Source organism: Microplitis demolitor, chromosome 3, assembly GCF_026212275.2.
Source record: "Microplitis demolitor isolate Queensland-Clemson2020A chromosome 3, iyMicDemo2.1a, whole genome shotgun sequence".
NCBI classification, from domain to species: Eukaryota; Metazoa; Arthropoda; class Insecta; order Hymenoptera; family Braconidae; genus Microplitis; species Microplitis demolitor.
Window position 1 is genome coordinate 6,329,240 of NC_068547.1, and position 27,761 is coordinate 6,357,000.

The 27,761-nt window shown below is 25.2% G+C and overlaps 2 protein-coding genes across 5 annotated transcripts in view; one reads left to right on the top strand and one right to left on the bottom strand.

Moving 5' to 3' along the window:
- The window catches only part of LOC103568568 (galactosylgalactosylxylosylprotein 3-beta-glucuronosyltransferase P), a 38,556-nt gene extending 16,617 nt beyond the window's left edge, over positions 1-21,939 (top strand). Inside the window, exons 1-6 of one of the 4 annotated variants that reach the window (XM_014440595.2) lie at positions 6,402-6,880; positions 13,321-13,390; positions 18,963-19,189; positions 19,706-20,087; positions 20,651-20,808; positions 20,945-21,939. In XM_014440595.2, coding sequence (XP_014296081.1) covers positions 13,387-13,390; positions 18,963-19,189; positions 19,706-20,087; positions 20,651-20,808; positions 20,945-21,343 — 1,170 coding nt within the window. In that variant the 5' untranslated portion in view covers positions 6,402-6,880; positions 13,321-13,386 and the 3' untranslated portion in view covers positions 21,344-21,939. Of the gene's footprint in view, positions 1-6,401; positions 6,881-7,114; positions 7,213-13,320; positions 13,391-17,440; positions 17,710-18,962; positions 19,190-19,705; positions 20,088-20,650; positions 20,809-20,944 lie in introns of those variants that run through there. The other 3 variants (XM_053737450.1, XM_014440596.2, XM_053737451.1) reach the window with 3 other exon arrangements.
- Positions 21,940-22,068: 129 nt separating this feature from the next.
- On the bottom strand, positions 22,069-26,835 carry LOC103568569 (putative Dol-P-Glc:Glc(2)Man(9)GlcNAc(2)-PP-Dol alpha-1,2-glucosyltransferase). The gene is made up of 4 exons (XM_053737452.1): positions 26,186-26,835; positions 25,772-26,117; positions 24,571-24,722; positions 22,069-24,500 (listed from the first exon to the last, which is right to left on the bottom strand). The coding sequence occupies exons 1-4, from the start codon at positions 26,378-26,380 to the stop codon at positions 23,763-23,765; spliced, it is 1,431 nt and encodes a 476-aa protein (XP_053593427.1). The 5' UTR covers positions 26,381-26,835; the 3' UTR covers positions 22,069-23,762.
- Positions 26,836-27,761: the final 926 nt, after the last annotated feature.

Below are 27,761 nucleotides of genomic sequence, written 5' to 3' on the forward strand. Positions count from 1 at the left end.
TACTATTTTATAAATTAATTATAAATAAATACTTAAAAACAACATAAAAATCACGAGGGCTTCCTAAAGCCAAAGAAAGTATTTTAATTAACAACATTAGACAGGCAACGAAAAGAGCTTTATGTTAACTTCAATTACGTCTCTCGAAAATTGGATTTCACAAAAATGAAATTACCTATCTCGTCTATATAAATATAAAGTAGCATTCACAGTAGATATATATATATATATATATATATATATATATATATATATATATATATATATATATATATATATATATATATATATACTGAAGATTTATTTGTAAGGTAGAAAAAATGTTTTTTGTATGAGATAAAAGCCTTTTAACATGAGATAAATTTGAAACAACATATACAAATAATAATTTAAAGAGTAAAAAAAAAAGTACGTAAACGAGAAGTTGAGAGGCGGAAACGAGGTTGCACACAGAAAATAGAGAGTAATGGGTCGTACTTTAGTACGTGCGACCGAGAGCCTGAGGCTAGCAAAAAGCTAGTAAAGTGCCTGAACCTTCACAGTTTTCAGCAAAAGTCCCGCATTGGTCGGTGTGCATGTATATATATGTCTCAAAAGTACATACTACAACCCGACACAATATACATATATACCTAATACGTATAAAACCCTGTGGTGGTTTAAAATCTCCAATGGAAGACCCTTGTCATGATCTCTAAAGTTGGTTCTATCGCTAGCTCTGTCTCACAACTTCATAACCGCACTAAATTCAAATATATATTTTCCCCAAGGCGTTACACCCTAACCGCTTTATTTCTTTTCATGTTTACAGTAATACATTCATTAATTTACCCTTTTACTTATAGCTTATATAAATAGTATCGAATTACTTGGCAGGAGTACACGGAAAAAGATGATGCTCAAAATTTTAATAGTTTGTAGTTTATTGTCGACTTGAAATTAGTATATTCGATACTAATATCAAACCAGGATCATTATATATATTGCAAAATAACTATTATTTATATTAAAATTTGATACACATAAAAAAGCAAAATTTGTAACTTCGTATATTAAAATTAATATGAAAAAGAATCCATAGATCGGTATCGACAGTTATTACTATTCAAATAAACATACAAAAATTTTAAAAATGAGGAACCGAAAAATTAGTAAACGTACATATTAATATAAAAAGATCTAGTATACGAATTTTTCATTTTATTATTTACTACTTATTCGACATTTGTATATAATAAATTCATTTATAATAACGAATCAATAACATTTTATATTAATTATTGGTCAGTGGGAAAGAATTTATAAAATAACAGTTAAAAATTTTCGGTATTTTTATGAGCAAAAAATCAGTATCTAGTATACTAATTTTTCATTTTATTATTTACCACTTATTCGATTTATGTATATTGTAAATCAATTTATAATTATGAATAAATGATATTTTAAGTTAATGATTGATCAGTGATATCGAATTTATAAAATAAAAGTTTGTAACTTTTGCAATTTTCGGCTGGAAAACTCAGTATCTAAGATACCAATTCTTAATTTCACCAATCATTACTTTTTAATAGATTATGCCATAAATTAATTAACTTTCACTTCTAAGTCACGTATTATACCTAAAAATAATAATATTTAGTTACTTTTTGAAATAATTGATAGTAGTTTTTAGGGATCTACAAAAATTAGTAAACTACTTTGCATTAAGCACATAATAGTACTAATTATTAATAACAGATTCCACTTTTTACATTGATTTATTAATTTTTAATATTCTGTTTTTCCGTGTAACGATAGCAAATAAACTTAAAATGAAAACGAAAACGAAATGAAAAGTAAAAATGTGCTTCAAAATAAAATATTTTTTCTATAAGAATAAACATGACATTAACAGATGTCGGAGTGAGATTGTTCGGGGTGATATTGAGAAGTTGAAGCTGAAAAAAAATATCCTGGAACGAGCTCTAGAGAAAGACGATAATGAAAAAAACTGAAAAAAATGTGAATGAATCGAGGTAGTTGTAGGTCGGAACTGAGTTAATATACATATAGATAGATATATATGTATACGTATAGAAAGAAAGACTCGAAGCAAATGGAAGTGAAGAAATAGCGGAACGTAATTATCGACCACAAAGGAAGTTGTGGGGTAAAAGGATATTATTTCCTTTTGAAATACATAAAAAATCCAAAAAATATGTATTATTATATATAGAGGATAAATGCTATGTATTATGAGAATTACCACGTGATTTTACGATGAGATGATGAAGGTAAAGGGAAGTTATACACCGTTTAATTACATACAAGCGCCTTTGTTAAAGTATATTACAATACGCTAGCCCAATGATGGTGGTAATCAATAATATCTGGAAGTCAGCTGTGCAGAGCTATAATGTTCAATGTCTCTATGTAAAGTTTTTAAAAAATTTTTTTATGTAAATGTCCTCACATTAGGGTAGTAGATATTTATTGATGTTTATAGTATTATATAATAATAATTATTATAAATGACTTTGAAAGTAATGTTTAAGTTTTGTGTATTTTTATATCTGATCTATATTATTATTTTTTTTTAGATTAGAAACGAGTTCTATTGACTTTTTTGAAATTAAATTTTGACAGATTGCAATCAAATTAAAATTTTGATTCCTGAATATAGCTAATGCTTCATCTATTTTTGGGTTGAAAAGATTTTACAATAACACTTCAAGAACACTTTACTAAAATTTTTTTAAGATTTTTCGAGCTTAGTTATAAATTTCATAAAAAAAATAAGCCCTACTTGTTTAAAATACCTTCACTTTATTGAAGATTAAATTTAAAATTTAATTTTCAAAATTTAAGTACTAAATTACCCAAGTAGCACAGAGACAACTTTATCATTTCTTTTAAAAGGACAAGAAAATTTTTTTTTTGTCTCAATGTCAAGTTTTTTTAATATAAATATATACATATGTTGGTCCTAGAAGCCATGAAAAATTAGCATTTCTCTTTCTATCTTAAAAAAGTCATTTCAATTAAAAAATCATTTAGATGACTCATTTGTAATTAACTTTTTGTCATCACTTGTAACAAGTCTTTTAAGCAGATATTTTTTATGACATAAATTTCTGATCGTTTAGTTAACATTTTGGTGCCTTATCAATGTGTCAAAATCCAGCCTAAAACTAAAGACATATCTTATAAATGTCACAAAGTCAAGTGTGCTACTTGGGTAGTTTGACAGATGTCGAACACTTGAAAATTTACTTCATAAAATATCCAGCAAATTTCGCCTAATTTAATTATGAAATGTAGGCATTGATAAATGAAAAAAAAAAAAAAAAAAAGACATATGATTTAAAAAAATGAATGTGTAATTTATTTAGCTTAAACATAAGTACGTAAATACCGATAATTTAAAGATGTTAAGTAATAAATAAAGCTATGAGTAATCGAATATTGTCAAGAATGAGAGAAAGAGAGAAATAGAAATAAGGCAATAAGTCATCGAGTGATATCTCCTTATTTAAAGTTATAATATTGCGTGATAAGAAATAAGGATGCATGGATATACAGACATAAAATCAATATTTAAGTCGTTTCATCAAACTTCAGATTTACCCGGTGAGTTGGTGAGTGAGTTGGTCACGCGAGCATATAAGCTTTTACTGCTTTATATAAATATATATACACATATATATATATATATATGTATATATATTATAAGGAAACAATTAGATATTATATCGTATAAAAGTTTTATTTTGTTATCATCCATAAATAAAATTTAATCGTATAATCTACTGTTGTTTTAAAATAAATACAGCTGGTTACTTTTTTATTATTTAGTCTCTTAAAATTATATTTTGTTGTTAACTCATTTTTATTTTATTCAATACTAATTTTATAAGTACTATTTTCCCTCTATTTTATTTAACCGATTACCATTTCAATTACACAGTTAGAAATTTTGCGTATTTGTGTTAAAAAATTATTTGGTTGAATTTTTTGTGTTGATTTTTAACACAGCAATTTGTTAATTCAACACAAAGCGTTTGTGTTATTTTACTTTAATAGATTTTTTATGTTAAATCATTAGAAAATCTAGAATGTAACACATTTCTTGTGTTATTCGAAAATTGATACAAAATTTGTGTTGTTTGACTAAACATTCCCGCACAAGTCTTCATTATTATAATCAAGCAAAACATTGTAGCAGCATTGTCTGCAGGGAAACTTGGATTATAATTTATTTACAATTAAATATATACATTTTACAATTAAATTTAGATAACATTCTTATATTTTTGAACCGGTTCAATTGTTCGCTAAATTGGCATAAGTTCTACTAAGGGTAGATCAGTATACTTGAGTTAGTTAGGTTATGTGCTTATGTTTATTAGTTAATTTTAACACGAAAAATGTGTTAAATTTACACAAATATTCTGTTAAATGCACACAAATTTTCTGTCAGAAGAACAGATTTTATGTATTCAATTTTATTTAACATAAAATTTGTGTTAAAGATCAACACAAACGCAATGTGTTAAATTAACACAAAAACTTGTGTAGACCGTTTGCAACACACGATTTGTGTTGAATTTAACACAAAATTTCTAACTGTATACTAAGGATAATCGAATTAATAAAAAAAAAATTTATAAATTAATAAAAAATAAAAAAGGTTATTTCGTGAACTTTTTAATCGTGTCATGGTCTCAGAATATTGAGAAAAACTTTAATGAATCTAATTGTTAAAATAATTAGTTAAAAAATGTTACTTGATTTGTTACTTAATTTGAGTGAAAATAAATTTGTAAAGGACACTAATTTTTTTTCACTTTTAATTAAGTGTCAGAAAGCGTTAGGAAGAAAAATATATTAGCCGATATTTTTTTCGTGACACATTGATAGAAAATTATTCATGAGCTTATAGAAGATTATTATTCATAATGTCTCCTACTTAACAGACTTATGGTTGACCGACCAGCTTATTACTAGAACAAGCAGAATAATCGTGCACGAACGACCCCCAATTTCAGATCAATTCTCCTTTGAGTCACAATTTTAACCCCGGCGATGAGTCTTGGTCACATGCACACTGCAGATAGATTTAACTGTTGGCAAACGATAGCGTGATGCTTTTTATTCAGGGTCACCTATATATTACGTGCTCATATTATGTACTACCGATTCTACATTTACCCTTCATATATTTTTATTACATATGATTCTTATATTTCTTTTTCATGTCAGTCACCATTTTTATATTATTATTTTTACAGTCTTTTTTAATATATTCCATTTCATGGTAGATCTTTTGGGTAAGCTCGAAAACAAAACATTAATCTCAACTGATACCGATCGAATTCAATTGAAATATTTATGACCGATCTAATAGAACATTTAAGTGACACAGATTCTGCACGTGCGCTTTGAGAGTCCCTCAATACCGCAGGGCGTCGGTTTTCGCATTGACCTTTTACTCAAGCTGTTTTATATATTTTTTTAAAAATTCAAATTCAAAATGAGACATCGCTCGCTAATCTGTTAATTATCTTCATCTCTTAAAAGACGAATCACTTTAAAAGTATAAATTTTTTTCATCATCAAAAGCTCACACAGAAAGAAACGATTCCTTGACCCAAAAAATTTTTTCTAGTCCTAAGAAAATTTTTGTTTTCATTCGAATGGAAAATTTTTATTGCGTCAAGAAATCCTTTTTTCTGTGTATGATCTAGGTCTATGATGAGTTAGTTAACAGTTTATTGTCAATTGGTTTTATACTGTCTGAAGAACATTAAAAACCCGGAAGTAGTTTCGGATGTTCAAAAGTGGTCATGGCACCTGTAAGTCTAGTCTTGTCTGGTCTCAAGTCTACAAGTCCAGTCTAGTAGTCTGGTTACTGTTGTATTTACGTCTAGTCTAGATATGTCGTGCTCTAGTACTGAGTTTACATATAGTTGTAGTAATCCTTGCACGAACACGACGGTCGTCAGCACCACGTGATTACTGCACGTGACGTTGACCGTACCCAAGTCGATTTGCCGCGGTAGAAAAGCCGGTATTCTCTACATATATAATAGTACTGCACGGTTTTGAGCGGTTGCCGTGCCAGATGTGCTAGATGGTGGGGCGTTACACATGACTGTGCATCAGTACCCATACACCACCACCCAGATCGTGGTGGTTCTTATTCAGTAGTGAACGCGGTTCGCGTCGCTTCATCTCACAAAATACTCCACTTATATTTATACCGTATTATTGTTATTGTACGTTTATACAAATAGTTACTCGACATGTGGACTTGTCATTTTTTTTAATTTTTAAAATTTTTAATTTTATATTTTTTTAAATTGATTCAAATTTTTAATTAAATTTTTTTTTTATAAATAATTAAATTTTTTTTTTTAAATAATTAAATTTTTTTTTTTAAATAATTTTTTTTTTTTTTTATAATAAATGACAATTAAGTAACAAAAACATTAATAACAGCAAATTATAAAAATGCATATGCGTATATATCAACAGTTTAAAAAATCAAGGATATATTAAAATATGAAATATAATATTTAGTACTTAAATATATATGTTGTAAACAGTTGTAATTTATGAAAGTTATCTGTTATTTATGTTTATAAATTTTGCGACAAAGTGACACAAGTGTTTAGTCATTTGGAGAATTGTTCAGTGTCGTCCGGATGTTACGTATTTTGAATCAACAATTACAATTATTAATTTAAATAAAAATGAAAAATGAAATATAAAAACGCGAGAGTGAAAAATAAACAAGAGTAGCAAAAAAAATAAAAAAAAAAAAAAAATAGGACAATGCAGCGAAACATTTAACGATAAATGTTTGTTGATAACGACAGCAACTAAAATGTTATTCTGAGTGAGTTATTTATTTTATAAAATTATTAAAATATATTGTAATTAAAAACAACGTCCAATTGTTACATCGAGTATTTTTGCAATTAAATTTTTAAAAAACGAGTAAAAATTGATGGACTTGAAACTTGAATGGTGATTAATTTAAAAAATAATAATAATAAATACACAGCTCGTTATCGCGATACAATTACAAAAAAGTTTAATTAATTATTTGTAATTAATTATTGATAATCAATTTATAATAAATTATTCGTTTATAATTTTATTGGCATTTATCTTCGAATGATGATAATTAATAACAAGCGGATTGAGAAGATAAATTAATGGGTTATGGTGAGATATATTTAATATTAATTCGAATTTGATAATATACTTAAATCATAATAATTCTAATAAATCGGTTTATTTGATAGTCAATATACCGACTAATTTATGTACTTGATATTATCATTGCAATAATCCGCATTAATACTTATATAATTTCATGATATAAATTTATAATGATATATAATTGCCTGACAATGTTTTGTGTAAATCCTCTTGAAATTTACAGAGAGTTTACGTAGATTTGAATTTAATTGCTGATTCTCTTTATGAATTAGACTATAAAAGTTAATATTTAAAAATCTTTAAATTTTAAATTTAATTTCACTCAGATTAAATAGTCAGAAATTTCATTGAATATTTTATTAAATTATACTTTTGTTATTTATGTTTATTTTATTATTTTATCCAACGCTTTTACGTCAAAAAGTTCACGATTCTGAAGATGTAAATTCATAAAAAAATAATCGAATTTTTTTTTACACCTTGGCGCGTAAAAGTAAAATAATAAAATATTAAATACAAAATGCTGTTATTTTTTATTTATAAATTTGCAATTTTTTTTTTTCTGTGATAAATGTCTGAAATACTTTTTCGATGTTTTCACAGATCAATTTTTTAAAATAAAATTATAAACTACTGGCAGTATCCCAGTTTTTATAAATATAATTTTTTTTATCACGAACTTGTAAAGTCGCATTTGAAATTTACTGTAAAAAAAAAAAAATCTGACTGAACTAATGCAGATATGACAAAAATGTATACAAACAATTTTATAGCTGTTTAAATTCTTAACAAAAAAGATGCTCCTGAAGATTGGGACGTTTTTCGCGCAACGAAAAAAAAAATTGGAAAGTACAAAATTTACTGGATGACTAAATTTCTGAAATGTTTCACATATAGATGCAGGTATGTCAGCCGAAAATCTTAGGCCACCCCCAACCTCCAGAACTACCCCTTACGTCGCCCTTAAGCAGTCAAATAACATAAATTTTTTTCATTTTAGTTGCGCGAAAAATGTTCTGTTTTTCAGGTACATCAAAAAAGATCTCATTATATTTCTACATAAATGTAGTTATTTAGACGTAATTGTAACTTAAAGACAGAAAGTTTTATATTATTTTAAAATAAATTGAACCCTTGTTTATGTTCTCTATAACTTTAAAACTATCAGAGATATGTTGATAAGCTTAAGAACTTTTTTTGTAGCAAATTAAATTTCCTTTAACTTTTGTTTGAAACATTTTTTTCTAAAATCTATAGTTTCGCAACAAATTCTATTAGAAAATAAATTCATCCCTACTTTTATAGTTTGATTGCATTGACGTTTAATCAATTTAATATTTTGTTTAAATAATAATAGATTACAATAAAAAAAATTTTGCCAGTAACTACAAGCCCAAATAAGCAGAAAATTTTTTTAAAATTATTTATCTAGAGTAAATGGAATTTAAAATTAATTTAAAATAATTCGCTAATAAATTAATTAAAAAAGACTTTGTAAGAATTAAATCAATCTGAAATAAAATAAATTTAATTAAATGTGACAACATAAAATTTAATTAGTGTCTTTGCATATAATTCTAATAAAGTGAAATATAGAATATAATAATAAAACAAATAATAAATTTTTTTTTATCCATTTGTCATTAAGTTAATCCGTGTTGACATGACTCGGTATCTCCATAATAGATTATTTTTGTCGCGTTAAAAGTATATCATAATAAATTATAAATGAAAAATCGATTTGTAACACGATGAATTTGTTTCTGAAACAAGATCTATAAAATATGGTATTGAAGAATGATAAAAATAAAATAATGAGACAATAATACTGCGGACAAGCTATTGAATTTACGTTTACTGGTTAGAGGCATGAATCGAATGATTCAATACTAACACGTTTCGAGAATGTATACTAAACATGCTAGGTATTCTCGTGAATACATAAACCTGATAGCGATTACTGTGGTCCAAATGGCTTGCATCCAATCGTCTGTGCGTAAACCAGATATGCTATTTATGTTTACCGTCGACCGAAAGAGAATATACATGTATATGGATTGAGAACTAAAAGATGGACAAACGTAACCCATCTTCATTAGTATCTATTTACATTGTTTATTTATTTACCCATAGACGAAAAATTAATGGTTCGCCTACAAAAAAAATTTCAATGATCCCGTGTAGAAAAAATTGATTTCAAAAATGTTCCAAAAACGTTCCTGACAGTGAACTTACAAAATTGCACAATTAGACAATTCTGAACTTTAAATTGAACGTTTTTGGAATTTTAAAATAATTAGAAGTGTGAAAAATTTTCAACTAGTGTGGACTTTTCTTGCTGGTTTTTATTTTTAAAAAAATAATGATTTGAATTGATAACTTTGTGAGTTTATAATAATTTCAGAATTAGTTCCAATTACTTTTTTTGAACGAATACGAAAAGCGGCTTTTCTAAAAAGTTCTAATAAAAGTAAAAAAAATGTTCATAAATATTTTCAAATCACTTTTGCCTCATACCTGAATAATCCTGATAAGAGTCGCAAATACTCATCATTTCTTATTAATTCCTTTTTCTTTCAATGTCCTTCAAACCCAAAAAAGTCGTCAAATCAAATTATTTTTACTCAAAAAATTAAGAAAATAAGTTATATAAAAAAATTTTTTGCAAGAAATTTTGAGCAGCTCAAATTGCCTCATGTTCATGTTACCCCTTGGTAAAACTTTAAACAAAAATTTTTGAAGCCTATTATGTTTCAAAAGGTTTAATTTATTAATAAGTCGAAGGGACTCAACCCCTCTCCCAAGACTATACAAGAACATTAATATAACGCAGATTGGATTTTCTCGAATAAAAGTACAATGGTAAAAGCAATTATTGACGCCGGAATAGCATTATTTCCTAGTCAATGCAGCATTTTCTTGTTATCACTCCCATCTACATCGATGAGTTATTTTTTCTTTATTTTAAAAATAAAACTACAGAAATGCAAATGTACATGATAAAAGGGAGAGAAAATAATGTATATAGTTTTCTGTATATATGAATCTTATTCATGAATTGCCTTTCCAATACTCCTGAGATTTTATCGAGCTCCAGGCGATTGTGCAATGCACTAAAAAAGCTTTTCTTTGACAATATTCCGAACAAAAGTATTTCCATACACTAAAATACATTCAATGGTTTCAACGAGCTCGTAAGAAAAAAACAATAATATTAAATATAAATAATATATGATGATAGTAGGTATAAAATGATAATGAAATGAGGTTGTATAGAATATTATGAGCAATAGATTTCTATTGATATGCTAAATCTATTATGTCTTTTAGTAAATATATATATTTTATACTGATAAGATTTATTGTCCAATTTATATGCTTGCGACTTTGTTTGTTAGAAAACCGTTAAGACATTTATACAATTCGCATTATAACAATAATAATAAAAAGTTGTAAAATTCAAAACCCAATCGCTCGTATTATAGTAAAGAAAAAAAACAATCAAAATGTAAATTTTGATACATATAAATGTATGTAGTGGTTATGTTCTAGTAATAAACGTAATATTAACATTAATTTTTTTTTCAATTCCCCCCCTCCCCGACCCGGTTTTTTAAAATAAAAATTACTCTAGACACTTGAATAGTTCTTGAAAATTCCCGCCAACATTAATATCATTCATCGTTAAAAAAAGACAGAAAAAGAAAAAAAGCCGTTAGAAATAAAGGAAACAAACATAACTATGCGCAAGCTATAAGTTTTGTATTGATTATAAATAAATAAAAAGGATTTAGATAGCGATTTTCAATAGGGTTCTTTTAAAAAATAATACAAAGCGAATGAAAATAAAAAAAAAAAAATTAGGCCGATTAATTATTTTTTTTGACAGTTTCCGAGCTTACGAAAAAACATACATGACAATGGACGTCACTGTTTTATTTAAATAAAATAATTTTCTAAAAATATATATTACGATAGTGTTCTACTTTGAATGCTCAAAAAAAAGACTATTTTTTACGAATTTTTAATAAGATTATAAAAAATATATATATATATATATGTAGGATTTATTAGGCTTAATAAGTACACTTTCGAAATACATTATAAAAAATTTAATGACATATTTTATATACTTTAAACATACAAAAACATCATTCTAATACAACGCTTCGATTAGTGAGAGGGTCTCCGCTAAGTATTAAAATTTCAAAAATGGACAATCCGAAACAGAAAATTTTTGAAATTTTAACATCAAGCGCAGACCCTCTTACTAATCGAGGCGTTGCATTTGAATGATGTTTTTGTATGTTTAAAGTATATAGAATGTATAATAAAAATTTTTTTTAATGTATTTCAATAGTGTGTTTATTAAGACTAATAAATCCTACATATATATTTTCTTTTATAATATTATTAAAAATTCGTAAAAAAATAGTCTTTTTTAGAGCATTCAAAGTAGAATACTACCTTAATGAAATTAACTTGAAACTGGTTCCATGGGTTTTGATCCCTGGATAAAATATCCCCGACAAAATATCCCCAGACAAAATATCTCGATGACAAAATATCACTATGCAATAATCAATATTTTTTTCAATTAATATTCTAATAAAAAAATATTAAATACTCAAATATTCTCAGGTAGTTTTCATAATGGAAATCAAATCAACAACTTATTACAAGTATATAACATCATGATATTTTCATTGTATTACGTAAGTTCAACATTATAAAAATATTTTTTTATTATTATTGTCATCAACATTTATACTTTCGAACTTATTCGAAAATAAACCAACACATACGCTTGTTATCGTGTTGCGCTCTTTTTTCATAGATTTTGTGTATGTTTATTAAAAAATAAATCCATACGAATGTATGGAAAATTCATATATATATTTATGAGTTTTTTCAGAATATCTATTTGCAAATTACTAGCAGCGTAAAAAATTAATTAATGATCAAAAAGATATTTTATCAAAAGTTCACTTGGTAATATTTTGTCTGGAAATATTTTGTCTTGGAAATATTTTGTCGGGGATATTTTGTCCGGGAATCAAAACGCCTGCTAACTTGAAATTGTGTCAAAATTAATAATTGATGAATTGTATATATAACTATAAATAAATTATTATATTTAAAATTACTTAAAAGACTGTAAAAGTGATTTAATGTGAGTGAAATAGCCGAAAATTTATTAATGAGTGTAAATCGCACTCAACGCTTTCACACTTGAAATCGTTATATTAATGAAAATAATACTAATAATTATTATTATTGTTATTATAAAATTTTACCACGAAATTAAAGATAATGGTTATTCTTAAATAAAATGAATACATAATTATTTCATTTGAATAACGATTTTGATAAAATTTGAAACTAATAAACACAATAAAATAAATTTAAATTTATTGTCGTTTGATTATGTATGTTACTATTTTATACGCTTGTCCTTAGTTAGAAAATATTGCACTTGCTGTACCGTAAGTTAAATAAATTGTACGTTGATATACATTGATGTTAACACTAATGAATTAACTGATAAGTTATATACGTTAGCAATCGATAATATTTGCATATAAAATAAATTTATTTAATAAATTAACTTGACTAAAAAAATTATTGTAAGTTAATTATTTAAAGCATCAAAGTTAATTTAAAATTCGAATTTTAAAAAAAGTTTAATAATTCTCTTGTGAAGTTAATAACTGAGACAAAAGAAAATTAATTAAATTTACTTGACGAATTAAATGAAAAAAAAAATCTTATCAACTTAATTAACGAAATAAAATCTAAGTTTCTTTTTATACTGTAGTTATTATAATTATTATTATTTTAATATAAATTTCCATGATAATCTCACAGTAGTATAAAAAAAGGATGTATGTTTCCGGTGGTCGTATCGACATTCGCTCTATTCACATAAACTTTAATCATAAAAATGAGTCTTAGTTTATACTTTATCTTTATTGCGAGTATAAAATTAATATTAAAAAATTTATAAAGCTCTTCACTACTCGAACAATATTTTCAATCACTTTATATTTAAATTTATGTACAAATGCAGTGATAATTATTTAGTATATTTTATTTTGTTCTTTTTAACAGGAAAATAAATTTGATTTACGTCGAAGGCGAGACGGCGAGAGAAGAAATATTAATCAAATATAGCATATGGGTATGTAATAAAATATAAATAATAAATAAATTATAAAGACGTAACAATAAAAGTTATCGGCAATTTACTTCAGCAGGTCAATGTTTATTTTTAGTGACATGATCATCTGGCTTTTATAAATTGGCTATTTAAATTCCATCGGGATTAAAGTATTTTTTTTTTTTTTAATATTTTATATTAAAAAAAAATATATATAAGAAGTTATAATGAAGAAATTTAGGTTGAATAAAAAATCGTTAAAGCGTTGATGCGAGATACGAGTGATAGCGTTAGTCTAAATCGAAATCCGATAACCCTTTTTGCTCATAGCCTAATTCGTTGAGTTTCCTTGACTTTGGTTACTTTTATTTTTTGTTTAATATGAAACAGCGTGTGCTAGTTGTTTTATTATTATTTTTTTTGTTGCTGATTTATCAGTTGACCTCACTAACGAAATAAAATTCCCGCCAATTATTAGAACAACTCAGTTGTGTTTATTCTATAATATTTACTTTATTATTAACCAATATAAATAGTCAACCGCAAACAGTATCAATTGGTTATTTATAGTGGCCAGTAAATTAAATATATTTAATGGTAAAAAAAATATTTTGATTTATTTTTCAGAGAGAGATCTTTTACGATAGATAAATTAATTTAATTTATGTATTATCGAACAAACATTTGAGATAACAAAGTACAAGTTGATTGAGTAAACAATCGACAAAATTGCAAATTGAATCGTGTGAATGTTTGCGCATAAGCAATATCCTCGTTTGCTCCAGTATATTATTACAGTGTATGTGTTTGTACACTTTCAGGGTCAATAAACTTTTTATATTTAATTTAATTTATCATATAAAAAAAAGTAATTAAAACATACGTTACTATTTACTATAATTTGCAAACACTAAATAATTTTTTTTTTTTTTTTTTCAAATTTAAATATTTTTTGAAAATGAAATTTAATTTTTTTTTAATTTTGAAAAAAATATTTGGATTATTTATTAGTAACATAAATAACAAAAAGTAAGTCTAGGAAAAAAATTTGATTAAGAGTTTATAAAATATTTAAATAAAAAATTTTATATATTTTGGTGGAAGCTATGAAACCTAAAATAAGTTTATGAAATTCAGCAGTTGATTAACCATCGAATTACAGGTACTATTACTAGAGCAAAATTTTAATTACTTTGACTGACACGTAGCGGTGCATTTGGCAGATAATAAGACGAAAATTTAAACTAACCAAGCTACGTCAAGCCATTAATTAATAAATTAATTAATTACAATTTAACGACTAGAACAAGTATAGATTTTCTATGAGTTTATACGCTATATAATTGTGAAGCAAATGTGAAAGTAATCAAGCCGATTGATTGCGTGTTTCGGATTAAATTCTGTTTCCGTATGTACGAACAGACCAATTGACAACACCGACAGACTAAAATTGCATCAACATTATTTGTTAAAAATTTGAATACTGTTGTATACTGAGTAAACGATGAACTGTTAAAAAGTATGTAATCTTTTGATTCAAAATTAATTTTAAATAATTATATTAATGAATAAATAATCATTAGTAATAACAATCCCAAATTGAAAAAAATTGTTTCAAAAACGTTCCTGACAGTGAACTTTCAAAATTGAGACAACTGTGACCTTTGAGTTGAAAATTTTTGGGGCTTTAAAATGATTAGCAGTGTAAAAAATTTGTAACTTGTGTAAACTTTTCATGCGGGTTTTTTTTTAATTTTTTATGAAAAATTGATTTGAATTGACAATTTTGTAAATTCATAATAAGTTCATAATTAATTCCAATCATTTTTTGAACTATTTTTGAACAAGTCAAAAAGTCAAAAAAACTGATCTTCCCAAAAAGTTCTGATAAAAGTAAAAATATTTTCAAATAATTTTTATTTTTTTTGTTTTCTCATTCCTGAATAATTCTAGTGAGAGTCGTAAATTTTCATAGTTCCTAATTAATTCGTTTTTTTTGTTATGATTCTTTAAACCCAAAAAATTGTAAAATCAAATTATTTTTGGTCAAAAAAAAAAGCGCAGGAAAAGCCTTCACAAGTTGAAAATTGTTTACTTTCTAATTTTTCAAAAGTTTTAAAAATCTTATACTTAAAGTTCAGAATTGTCTCGAATTTGGAAGTTTACTGTCATGAACATTTTTGCTACGAATATTTTTTACACAGGATATGATGGTTTTTAGTATAAAGAAAGCATTTTTAATCGTAATAATAAATTATTGAGACAAGGAAGTATAAATTATTGATAATCATCAATAAAATAAGTGATCAAATCAAGACTATTGACATTTCAAAATATAATTTCCGCTTTTTAATGCATAATCATAAAAAATATTTTCAGTGAATTTTTATTAAAAGGAACTATTTCCTCGGAAATTCAGGATTCAAGCAACGCGATTACTTGTTACACACAGTTAGATATCTTGAACTCGACAAGAGCGACTTAGTGTTAACGTTTAGTTGAGAATCCGAGCAAGTTTCAACACGCCAACATTTTAGTAATCTCAGATATTGATTTTTATTCTATTAAAGACAAGAATGTTTATAACATGGAATGCTAATAACTTCCTCAATAATTTACTATCATATATAAATTTATCTCAAATATATTATATTTTAAATTCAATGTATCGTCCGACTATACTTAGTGGAAAAATTATTTTTAATAAAAGAATATTTTAGTTAAGAAACAAAAGGTAACATTTACATAAAATATTTTTTTAGTCTTATGAAAAATATTAAATCCACTTATTTGCAGTGTTCATTTGTACTGATAAATCTCAATTACTGGTAAATAATATTTTTATTTTTTTCAAGTCAATAATTACATTATAATTATTATAATTTCATTTATCGATCGGAAAAATTACGGTAAATTACATATACAATAATCATTTTAATACTCGAGTGACTCATTTGACCTGTCTGATATTTAAAATACCGGAAAACGTTTTATCAAATCATTTTTTTTTAACCAAACTAAGATAATAATATTTATTTTCTTAATGATCATCAATAAAATAAGAAACTACCGGTTCTGGTCACTTCAAGTTTATGTTTTTGACTGTTTGATAAATTTGATAAGTTGATTTATATACTGATACAAATTTATTTTATTAGATATTACTAAAATTTATTTATATTCAATGAACTAGTAAATATTTAACTGTAACAAATTTCATTTAAAATATTTATAGCAAACGTATATTTATCAAATATAAATTATTTTTAAAAATAAAAGATAAAATTTATTAAAGTTAAATTCTGCAATGAAAAGAGAATCAACTTGATAACATTTTTATTGTGATAAGACAGTGTATCGATAATAATTTATTCAGTCACTAAAATCAATGCAAAGTCTCATTGTTCGATAAATTCATTTACATTAGTTTCCGAAGTTATACAAGGTTTTAATGTAAACACTAATACTTGTACAAGTCTCGGATTAATCTTATCTAAAATTCAAAGTACTCAGTAGTATAGCGGATACATGGATGTAGAAGTATAAAAAAAAGAAAAAAAAATTTTAATTAATAAAACCTATCAGACTATCACTTGCTGGTTACAATAACTTTACATTCATTTCATTATTATTATTATTTGACATACTCTAAAGAAAAGATTGACGATTATCGTGACACGACAATAAAAATTCAATAAAAAATGCTTAACATGGATTTTTTTTTGACCTCACACGCATATTCTTAATTATTTAAACGTTTCAATTATGACTAGACATATGCTGACTAGTAAAAATATTTCCTTTTTTTAATTCATAAGAATTTTTATACTATTGTTTATTAAATTACTGTCTGATAATTAAAATAATTTAATTAAATAACGAATAGCGAAAAAAAATTCTAAAGATGAGTAATGAATTTTAATTATAAAATAAAAACTAGTACGTGACATATCATAGAAATTTATTAATAAAGTAATCTAAAGCTGAATAATAAATAAAATTATTTTATTATTAAAAATGCAGGGGATAATATTGTAAAGCGGAAAACCCGTCATCATAAAAAGTTAAAAAGTTAGCAGTAGGCGGCAACTAATTATCTCCGGATGTTTGATGATAAATAATATAATGCGAGAGAGTACTACTAAACGAATATATAAGAACTGAAGATCGGTCACTGCACATCGCTACTGTACTGAATAAACAGACTTGTATTTATACTATCTTACTTCTGTAAACTAAACCGGATGAGAATATTTAAGTTGGCAAGAAAAATAAAATTTTAAAAAATTTCTTTCATGTCATGTCTTACGTCTAAGCAAATGAACCGACATTACGTTGAAGTAATAAACATTTAATTAAATCTTTTCTTGATATAAAATAATAAACTATATTTTGCTGTAAAAAACGCTAATTAAATCTAGAGTAAATGTGGAACGCATGACTTTTTATTTATTCAATTGCTTATGAGTGAAACTCTCTACAAAAGAGTTTATTTTAAGACTGAAACTCCGGATCGGAGTGGATACGGATTGAAATTAAATCTGCATTAACTTCGAGGTAATTATATAGAAGTGGAGCTTTTTGATTAAAAAAAAAAAGTATTTAAGATACGTTACTTCGTTTTGGTGCCATTTTTTTAAACTTTGTCGGCGAATTTATTAATCTCTACACTGTTAAAAATTTTTTGGACCCGGTGTAGTTTAAATGTATCAGTGTGAAAATTATACCAAATTCAGTGTAAATTTAAAATTTTTACACCGCCTAACGTGTAAATGTATAATATGATTCATGATAATTTTGCATTAAGAAAATTAATTATAAAAATATTGAAATTTTCAAAATAATATTTAATATCTAAATAAAATTAATATAGTCATTGATAAATGATGCTGAAGTTAGCCGACGTCTAATAGTTTTTGAATTTTTTTTTAAATGATAAATTATAAAAAAATTAATATTTGAAAGGATGGCACTTATAGTTTTTTAAATTTTCTACACATCCATTTTTTTATTTATTTTTTTTTTTAATTGAATTGTTGAAAAAAAATTCCTAAAAATTATTAATTGTCCGCTAACTTCAGGATCATTATTGATTAAGTAGTTAAAAATATTTAATGATCGTTTGTTGCTCATTAATCAAAATTACGAGTAACAAGGAATGGTGTAAAAAGTAGATTACACCGTGTTAATATTACACAGATGGAAAATTTGCACCGTTATTTTACACTACACGGCCGTGTAGTTCTCCGGGTCCATTTTTACACCGAAATTTTTTACAATGCATTGAAATTTATTCAAAAAATTTGGTTACTCTTTTATCGAAAATTTCATAGTTTTTTCAGTTCCTCAAAGATCTTACTATCAAAAAACGACACCAAAACGAAGTACGCCTCAACTTTTTTTTTGTCACCAAAAACAAAGACAGCCTTCTATATAATTACTAGCTTCGAATGCCCTTCTGATTTTCGAAGTGTAATACAAATACTAATTACTATTTATTACACTCAACGATCAGAGAGAATAGTAGTAAGGTATCTAGGAAGTTAACTTGCTAGAGGATATTGTAAACACGAGTTTGTACTTAAAATTACAGGTATCGATACAATGAAGCCCTCAATGAAGGTTGGAGTAGTTGCTTTAGTCGGCGTATGTGTTATCCTATATCAGTACCACTTATCAGCTGGTGTAAGGTTCGATCAGTTAACTGATCAGATAAATGCTGGTGATCCTGTTGTACCTTACGTGGCTGCTAATATTCCCAATAATGAACTCGAGGATGATGATAATAATAGTTATATTAATAAAGTAACTGAAGATAAGGTGATATTCAACTTTACAATTCTTATCTTTTATTTACTACTTTAAATAATCAAATCATCAATATATATATAAACTATTCCCATTGATTTTATCATTACTTTATATAAATATTTACTTTATTGATTCATTGAACAAATAGATAAAAATTTAATACTGCTCTCAAGTAAAATTAATGAACTCAAGTCTTGAATAATTAATTAGTATTAAAAACTAAAATACTTTATCGTGTTTAATAATTCAAAACTTTTAATGGGAATTCGATATTATTTTTAATTAAAAATAATGGATTAGATTTAATGGACCCGCATTAATTATTACGATAGTATCCTCTATATTTTTATCTTTCGTTTTATTGATGTTAAAGTTTTTCAGTAGAATATAAAATTTTAGATTTATTTTTCATCACTAAAGCTTCAATCTCTATAATCATGAATATTTAATATCAATAGTTGGATATCTAAGTGTATTTAAATGATAAAATATATATATATATATATATATTAATAACTTTTCTAGATAAGAGCGGCGGTGCAGTGGGTCCAAAATGTTCACGGTCTAAGTCCAGATTTACAAAAAATTTTAGTTGCTGAACTGATAAATCAGTTTCGTAAGAACAGAATATCTTTACCGTTGCAAATTAAAACGTCTGATGATTTGACAGTTAAGCAACGGACACAAGTCACGACAATCAATGTACCGGTAGAAAAAATTCCACCACTTTATATAATAACGCCAACTTATAGGAGACCTGAACAAATTCCTGAGCTCATAAGAATGTCTCATACATTATTGTTGGTTGAAAACGTCCATTGGTTAGTTATAGAAGACGCAAAAGTACCGACCAAGGAAGTTACGAAATTTTTAAATCGTACTGGTCTAAAATTTGACCACCTGACGGGTAAATTTAATAAATAATTAATTAATTATTATAAATACATGGACAAAAAATTATGAGGATGGTTCCCATAATTTTGTGAAATTCTTTCCTATACCAGTATAGGAATTACGCCCATAAACTATGGGAGCAGTTCCTATAATTATGGGAATGTTACCCATACCATTATAGGAATGGTTCCTATAATTTAAAGGAAGACTTCCTATAACATTATGGGAATCATTCCCATAATATATAGGAACTATTCTTATAAAGTATAGGATCTATTCCCATAAATTATAGGAACCATTCCTATAACATTACAGAAATGGTTCCCATATTAGTATGGGAACGATTCCCATAATATTATAGGAATGGTTCCTATAATGCAATTAGAATATTTCCTATATCATTATGGGAATGATACACATAATATATAGGAACCATCCCTATTATAGTATGGCTACAGTTCCCATATCATTATGGGAACTATTTCCATAATGTTATGGGAACACTTCCCATAATTTTCTTTCCGTGTAGTAAATAATAAATAAAATAATTAACATTTAAATGATTTATTATTTCAGCACCAATGCCAGCAAAACATAAACAAAAAAAAGGTGTCAAACCACGAGGTGTTTCTAATAGAAATCGCGGTCTTAAATGGATTCGCGCAAATGCAACAGAAGGAGTTTTTTATTTTGCCGACGATGACAATACATATGACCTTGATCTTTTTGACCAAGTAAATATTTTTTTTTGTTTCTTTTCTTTCAATAACTATATGATTTTATACTCAGTCTCGAATGACCCGAGGATTGTAAGATACATAAAAAGTTTATGAGTGAAAAAAATTCCCATGTGTGTTTTTATTGTTTCAGATACGGAGGACTAAAAAAGTGTCAATGTTTCCTGTGGGACTGTGTACAAAGTTTGGTTTGAGTTCCCCGGTCGTAAAAGACGGCAAGTTCATTGGATTTTACGACGGATGGGTCGCAGGCCGTAGATTTCCTGTTGACATGGCGGGTTTCGCGGTCAGCGTTAAATTTCTTCTTCAAAGGCCAAATGCTACGATGCCTTATCGTGCTGGGTTTGAAGAGGACGGTTTCTTACGTAGTTTAGCACCGTTTGAACCACGCGAAATAGAACTACTGGGTGATAATTGTACAAGAGTACTTGCGTGGCATACACAGACAAAAAAAAATGAACCAAGTGCTCCACTTGACATGAAAATTTATCGATCAACAAATCTTGTTGAATTGAAACAACAAATAGTATGATAATAATTATGTCCATTATGACAAATAATGTTCTAATAATTTTTTAAATAACTAATTATAACTGTATCCGTAATGTTTGGTCTATACTAATACCAAAGCTAGTGCTAGACCATCAATTGCACTAAATAATGTGATCCAGTGCCTACAAATGACCCCACTTTAATTAATATTCATTTTTATTAATTAAAATATTTATCAACTTAACAATAATTAATATTTATTATTTTAAATTTATTAATTTATGCGGCTTGTTATTAGCTCATTCACTCATTCAGTCTTTTTAAGTAAAAAATACTTAAAAGACTGAATTTTTAAATAATTTTTATAGTTAAAAAATTGATAGTTATTTTAAATATACCCGTGATTTAGTTTTTAAAAATAAAATAATTTATTGATATTTATTATGGATGGGATAATTTTAAAAGTGATAAAAGTTCGAGCGCTTCCGAGTTGTGCAGCAGCTTCTATTGCTCCTCATTAATTAAATAAAATAAAAATTTCAAAATTACTCTACATATTCTGACATTTAAAAAGTTTATATTTCCGTAACTAGATTTAAGATTTTGACGTTTGTTTTTGAATTTAAAACTGACAAGAAAATATTTTTTTGTCAGTAATTTAAAAATTTTTAGTATTAAATATTTAAAAATTTCAATAATTTTTAATAAAAAAAAAAATTTCAATTTTTTAAACTCTAGTTACTATTAAGACTTTAAAAAAAAAAATAATAATAAAAAAAAAAAATACTTATGATGAATATAAATAAAAATAATGGTATTAATAAAAATGATAAAAATAAAGCAATAAATAAATAATGGAGCTTAGAAATTGAATACGCATTGTTACGTAAAGCATTTTTAAAATAAAATGCATATTTGCATATTTAATTGTAGCATATGCATATCGAGTCCCTTGCACAACTATAAGATTTTATAATAAGAATTAGTTGTAAATTAAATTTATTATTAAAATAATAAATAAATAAAAATCACAGGATAGTGGATTCAATTGGGAGACAATACCGAGTAATAAAAATATTTATACTGCAATTAAATTAATTTTAATATTTAATTAAAACTAAAAAAAAAAAAAAAAAGTTGTTATATGCACAAAAATGCAAATTAATAAATTCACTTATTATTTAATTATGTAATAATAATTAATGATTATTAATTTGTTACTTTATTTTTTTTTATGATTTTTAATTTTAATCTAAATGACGAGTATAAAATACGATAAACAAAATAATGTATTATATTTGTATAATACACAAAAGTGTATACTGCAATGTTACTTATTCTTATATTTAATTATACATTCAATAATTAGAGTAAAAAAAAGTGATTATAATTATTAAGATTCAACTTGTTTTAATAATTAAGTGTAAAATATTGAAATATAAGATCTCGCTTAGTTATAATAAACAATTATACTCTTTCTTAATTTTTTTTGTCACTTTACCCTATTCCTATAATAATATTAATATATTTCTCAAATATATATATATATATATTTATATAACTCATCAGTCATAGAATAATTTTGGCAATCTTACGAATTTAAACGGCTGTGACGTATAAATATAAAAATATTTAAATAATTTAAGGGCATTCACAGTTCCCCCACTTTTTTTAAAATTTAAATGACTGTCATAAGCGTATTTAAATTTTATTAATTAATTTCAAAAAAATTAAAGCATTAATTGAAAAAAATTTTGCCGATATAGATTTTTAAAAAAATTACTTACAATTGTTATTAATTAGGAGTTAAACGAAATTTGTTGAGTAAATTTCGAGCCTACAAAATTTTTAAATTCGAATTATAAAACTGACATAAAAATTTTACTGAAATTTATTTTCCAAATTTCGTTTAACTCCTAAAATAATATCAAGTAAATAAATTTTTTTTAAATCTGTGTTTCTGTTGTCCTTTTTTCAATTAATGCATAAACTTTTTTTTAACTAATTATCAAAATTTTAATACCATTACAATTGAAAGTCATTTAATATTTTAAAAAAGTGAGGGGCACTGTCTGAGAATGGCTTTAAGATTTAATAAAAGAAAAAAAAATGTAAAATTTAAATACCCGATAGTTCTTTTTTTATGTATAAAAGTTTTTAAACTTTTAAAAACATATGTCAATTAAATAATTAAATTATCAAAAGATTCTATCGTTCCTGACATTGAAACTTTTTCTCTAAGCTCTTCAAGTGCAGACAGATTAAATTACAAACACGACTTGACATAATCTATTTGTACTGTTAGCGTCTAAAGAAGTCTAACGTAAAACAAGATTTCAAATATTAAATTACTTAAACAATTTATAATTACTTAAATAAATTTATATATATTTTTGAATTTAAATCTATTAAACTATTTAAAATAGCTGTTATAAATATTTAAACATATATATAATTCATCACCATGATAATCGTTGAGGACCTTCTTGGTCTGTCCAATAAAACGTTTTCGTAACAAATATATAAAATTGTACAAAGTTAATAATTAAAGTCGTTATTAATTCCAATGACATTTGCCATAATTTTGGTTCTTGGAAATTTAAACGTATTAATATATATGGTATTATAAAATAACGAGGTTCTAATAATAGTTGGGGTATTAAAACAGCGGAAATACATCCAGCGTATAATACTTTTGACAAATATCTCATATCCTGTAGACACATTACTGTAGCATAGACAGAAAATCCATAAAAAGGTATCAGAATATATTTGGCTAAATGATAACGTCCCATAAATTTGTTCCACATGTAAAAAACGTAATGCCTATTATCAGCTAATAAATACGGATGTACCAACGTATTACTATGGACGATAACAGTCATTATTAATAAACATAAGCTTGTGATGATCCAGTGTTTGTAAATCCATTGGATGTATGACTTGACATGAGGCAGCATGTAGGGCCAAGCGAATCCCGAAGTAAAAATAGAGAAATAAAATAACTGAGGCAGATGAATTGTCGGTACATGAGCCTTGCGATCTCCTAACACGATACCTCTATTCCAAATGATAAATACTACGAACAATAGTACTACTACTGATTGATACTTCAAGTGGGAGATTATATCCATTACAAATGATGCAAATGGACGAATCCCACGTTGGATGTAATGTCTAACATTATTCCAGATTAACTGTAAGATAATTACTTAATCTCTTGTTTTCATTTATAATTATTACTGTTTATTTATTAAGTTTACTCACCCTTGCGTGAATTGATGTTCCGTAAATACCTCGATCTCGCAATGCTGATATACTTTGCGGTGTTTCTGCTTCAATTATTGTCAATATTCTTTCGCCTATTAATATTATCAGCCATATGACATTTGTTTGTCTTACGAAAATTGCTAAGGCACCTAAAATAAATTATTTACTTTAATTATATCAATTTTTTTTAAATATTTAAATGATAATTCTGTAACTCCAATTAATTTTCAGAATAATAAATAAATTTTAATAAAAACAAATAATTATATTTAAGTAATTTCATAAAACTATTAATAAAATAAACTATTTAATGAATAATTGAGTTAATAATGTTTTAGTAATTATTTAAAAAGTAATTAAATATTTTTTATTTAATGAGTAGATAAAATATGATATTGAAGATAACAGGCAATTAAAAACTAGGATTTCTTTTTCAACAAATTATAATAAAAAAAAGTTTTAATATGCACAAGTAAAAAATTTAAAAAACTACAGGTGTAATTTTTAAAAATATTTATTTGTTATTTACAGTTTTGAAAAAAAGTCCGAAAAAATTAATTATTGTTAAAAATTAGCTAAGTTACAAAAATAAATTATCTATAGTTACTAGAGTAGCACAAAAAAACTATTTTTGTTTCGAGTCTCATATGAAAACTTTTTAGTTTATTTTTTAAGAATCCTCTAAAAATCAACTCGATAAAAAATTTGTAAGTGGTCGCTCAAGAAATTTGGAAATTCAACAAATCTTTTTGAAACAAATCATTATACAAAAATAATAATAAAAATATGCGCATGTAGAAAAATAAAGAAGCTACAGGTGCAATTTTTTCAAATATTTTTTTTTATAATTTATCGTTTTTAAAAAAGTTAAAAAATGATTAGACTTCGGCTAACTTCAGTATCATGTTAAACTACCAAATTTTCATGATCCAGTTAACAGACAATTAACAATTCGAATTTTTTTTTCAATAAATCAATTACAGAAAAATAATAAATAAAAATATGCACATGTAGAGAATTGAAAAAACTATAAGTGCAATTTTTTCAAAAACTTTTTTTTTTTAGAATTTATCATTAAAAAAAAAATTCAAAAATTATTAGATGTCGGCTAACTTTAGTATCATCAAATTTTTATATGAAACTCGAAAACATAAAAGTCGGTTTTTTTTTGGGTCACTTTCAGTTACATTTCACTTACCTACGATTGCAGAGTATTTATAACATTGGCGGTGATGTAGTAAAAACATAGTCAAGACTAAATTGACTGATAAGACATCAGTGTAATAAAGAAAATGCCAAAAATATAATGGCGGTAATAATGTTATACTTAAGGACACCATCAACGGTAACCAAGATTTATTTTCAGCTTTACATTTTTGTACCCATTTTTTTGTACTCAATATTTGGTATATAAGATACAAATTAATAAAGGTACCAATTAAATTAATACCACGTAAATATACTGTCATACATAAATTAAATGGTGCTAATAATATTGCTGATAATATATAAAGACCAGGAAGTGTCGTGATCTTTTTGTCCCACTGTAAAACAAATTTATGTATAAAATATTGTTATATAAATAATTATAATAAAATATAATTATATTTACCTCCAGAAAGGAGCCATTGCAATACTTTTGGGTTTGAGGAACATGAAAAGCTTCGTCAATATAATAAGCAGGTTGTATATTATTGAGATATAAAAATAATAATGATGTAAACAATACAAAAATAAATGATACTATTGACTGATAAATAATCGGCCTATTGACTGCTTCCAAAAATAAACTTTTAATTATGAGCATTTTGTTGTTTTGTCAGAAAATTTAATAAAATAATTTAAAAATATATATTTTCAAACGTTTGGTAAATATAAAATATGTTATTTAATAAATTTTAAGTCAATATTTCTTAAACGTATGTGACAAATTAAATAATCAACACAATGATGACGCGTAGACATAACCAAAGTAAAAAATAAACTCCCAGTAAAAGAAAAAAAAAATTTTATGTGAAAACTTTAAAACTATAAATAATTATTCAAAAATAACTTTCCCACCGTTTTTAACCTATTTGTCACAACAAAGAAATTTAAATTACAATACACTAATTATTATAAATATTTTTAAAAAATCCCTTAAATAATGATAATATATATCAAAATACTAAAATATATACGTATATATTCTTTGTTGTTTACGTATTTTATAAAGCCGGATAAATTATCATGATTTCATGACGCTCGATTATTCAAAATGGCGCATTAGTCTTTTACTCGCATGCGCATGCGCTGAAAATTTACATTTTTATTCGCTAAGTAAAAGAATTATTTTTTTCAGCCAATCACCAATCGTCTTTAAACACGATCTAATATAAAAAGCGCGCGCTTATTTAAAAAATTTATGTTACATTCAATTTTTATCGCACTTTTAATTAAGAATTAATTACAGTAATCAATTAATAATTCATATATAATTAAAATAGTTTTATAATTATTCAATGAAAATAAATATTGATAGTTGTTTTTTATTTAAAAACACTAATTAAAATTCTAAAAGAAAAATAAAAAAAAAAACATTTATGTAACGACTAAATACGTAATGTCATAACATATAATTTAAATAATAATAATATATAGTTTCCCGGGGTCTCAAGGTTAATTTACTGTATTGTTCCTCCTATAATTTAAATTTATCATCTGTCATAATAAATATATGAATAGAAAGTAATTGTAAATAAAAGAAAAAAAAAGACAAAGTTTTTATAAAAGTGTAATAAAAATAAATGAGTGTGAGTGTATCAGACATCAGACAAATTTAAAATTATAAATAAATAGAGTAAATAATAAATAAAAAAGACAATTTAAAAAATGCACATTTAAAAAATTAATGAGTGCATTTTTTCAACATATTATTTTTTAAATTATTTATTCTATTTATTTATAATTTTAAATTTGACTGTCTGCTACATTCACACTCGTTAAAAACATGAGTGTGAATTTGGTAAGAGTGTGAATGTAGCAGATAAACAAAATATAAAATTACAAATAAATAGAGTAAATAATTAAAAAAATAAAAAATGCTCTTATTAACTTCAAAATTTTGTAAATGCGCATTTTTTAAAATTTTATTTTATTAATTATTTAGTCGATTTATTAATAATTAAAAATTGGTCTGATGTCTGCTA

Coding starts and splice junctions, on each gene's coding strand:
- LOC103568569 (XM_053737452.1), bottom strand. CDS start 26,380: ATGCTCATAATTAAAAGTTTATTTTTGGAAGCAGTCAATAGGCCGATT. Junction 24,723..25,771: donor TAAATACTCTGCAATCGTAG/GTAAGTGAAATG, acceptor AATTTATTTTAG/GTGCCTTAGCAATTTTCGTA. Junction 24,501..24,570: donor GAACATCAATTCACGCAAGG/GTGAGTAAACTT, acceptor ATTATCTTACAG/TTAATCTGGAATAATGTTAG.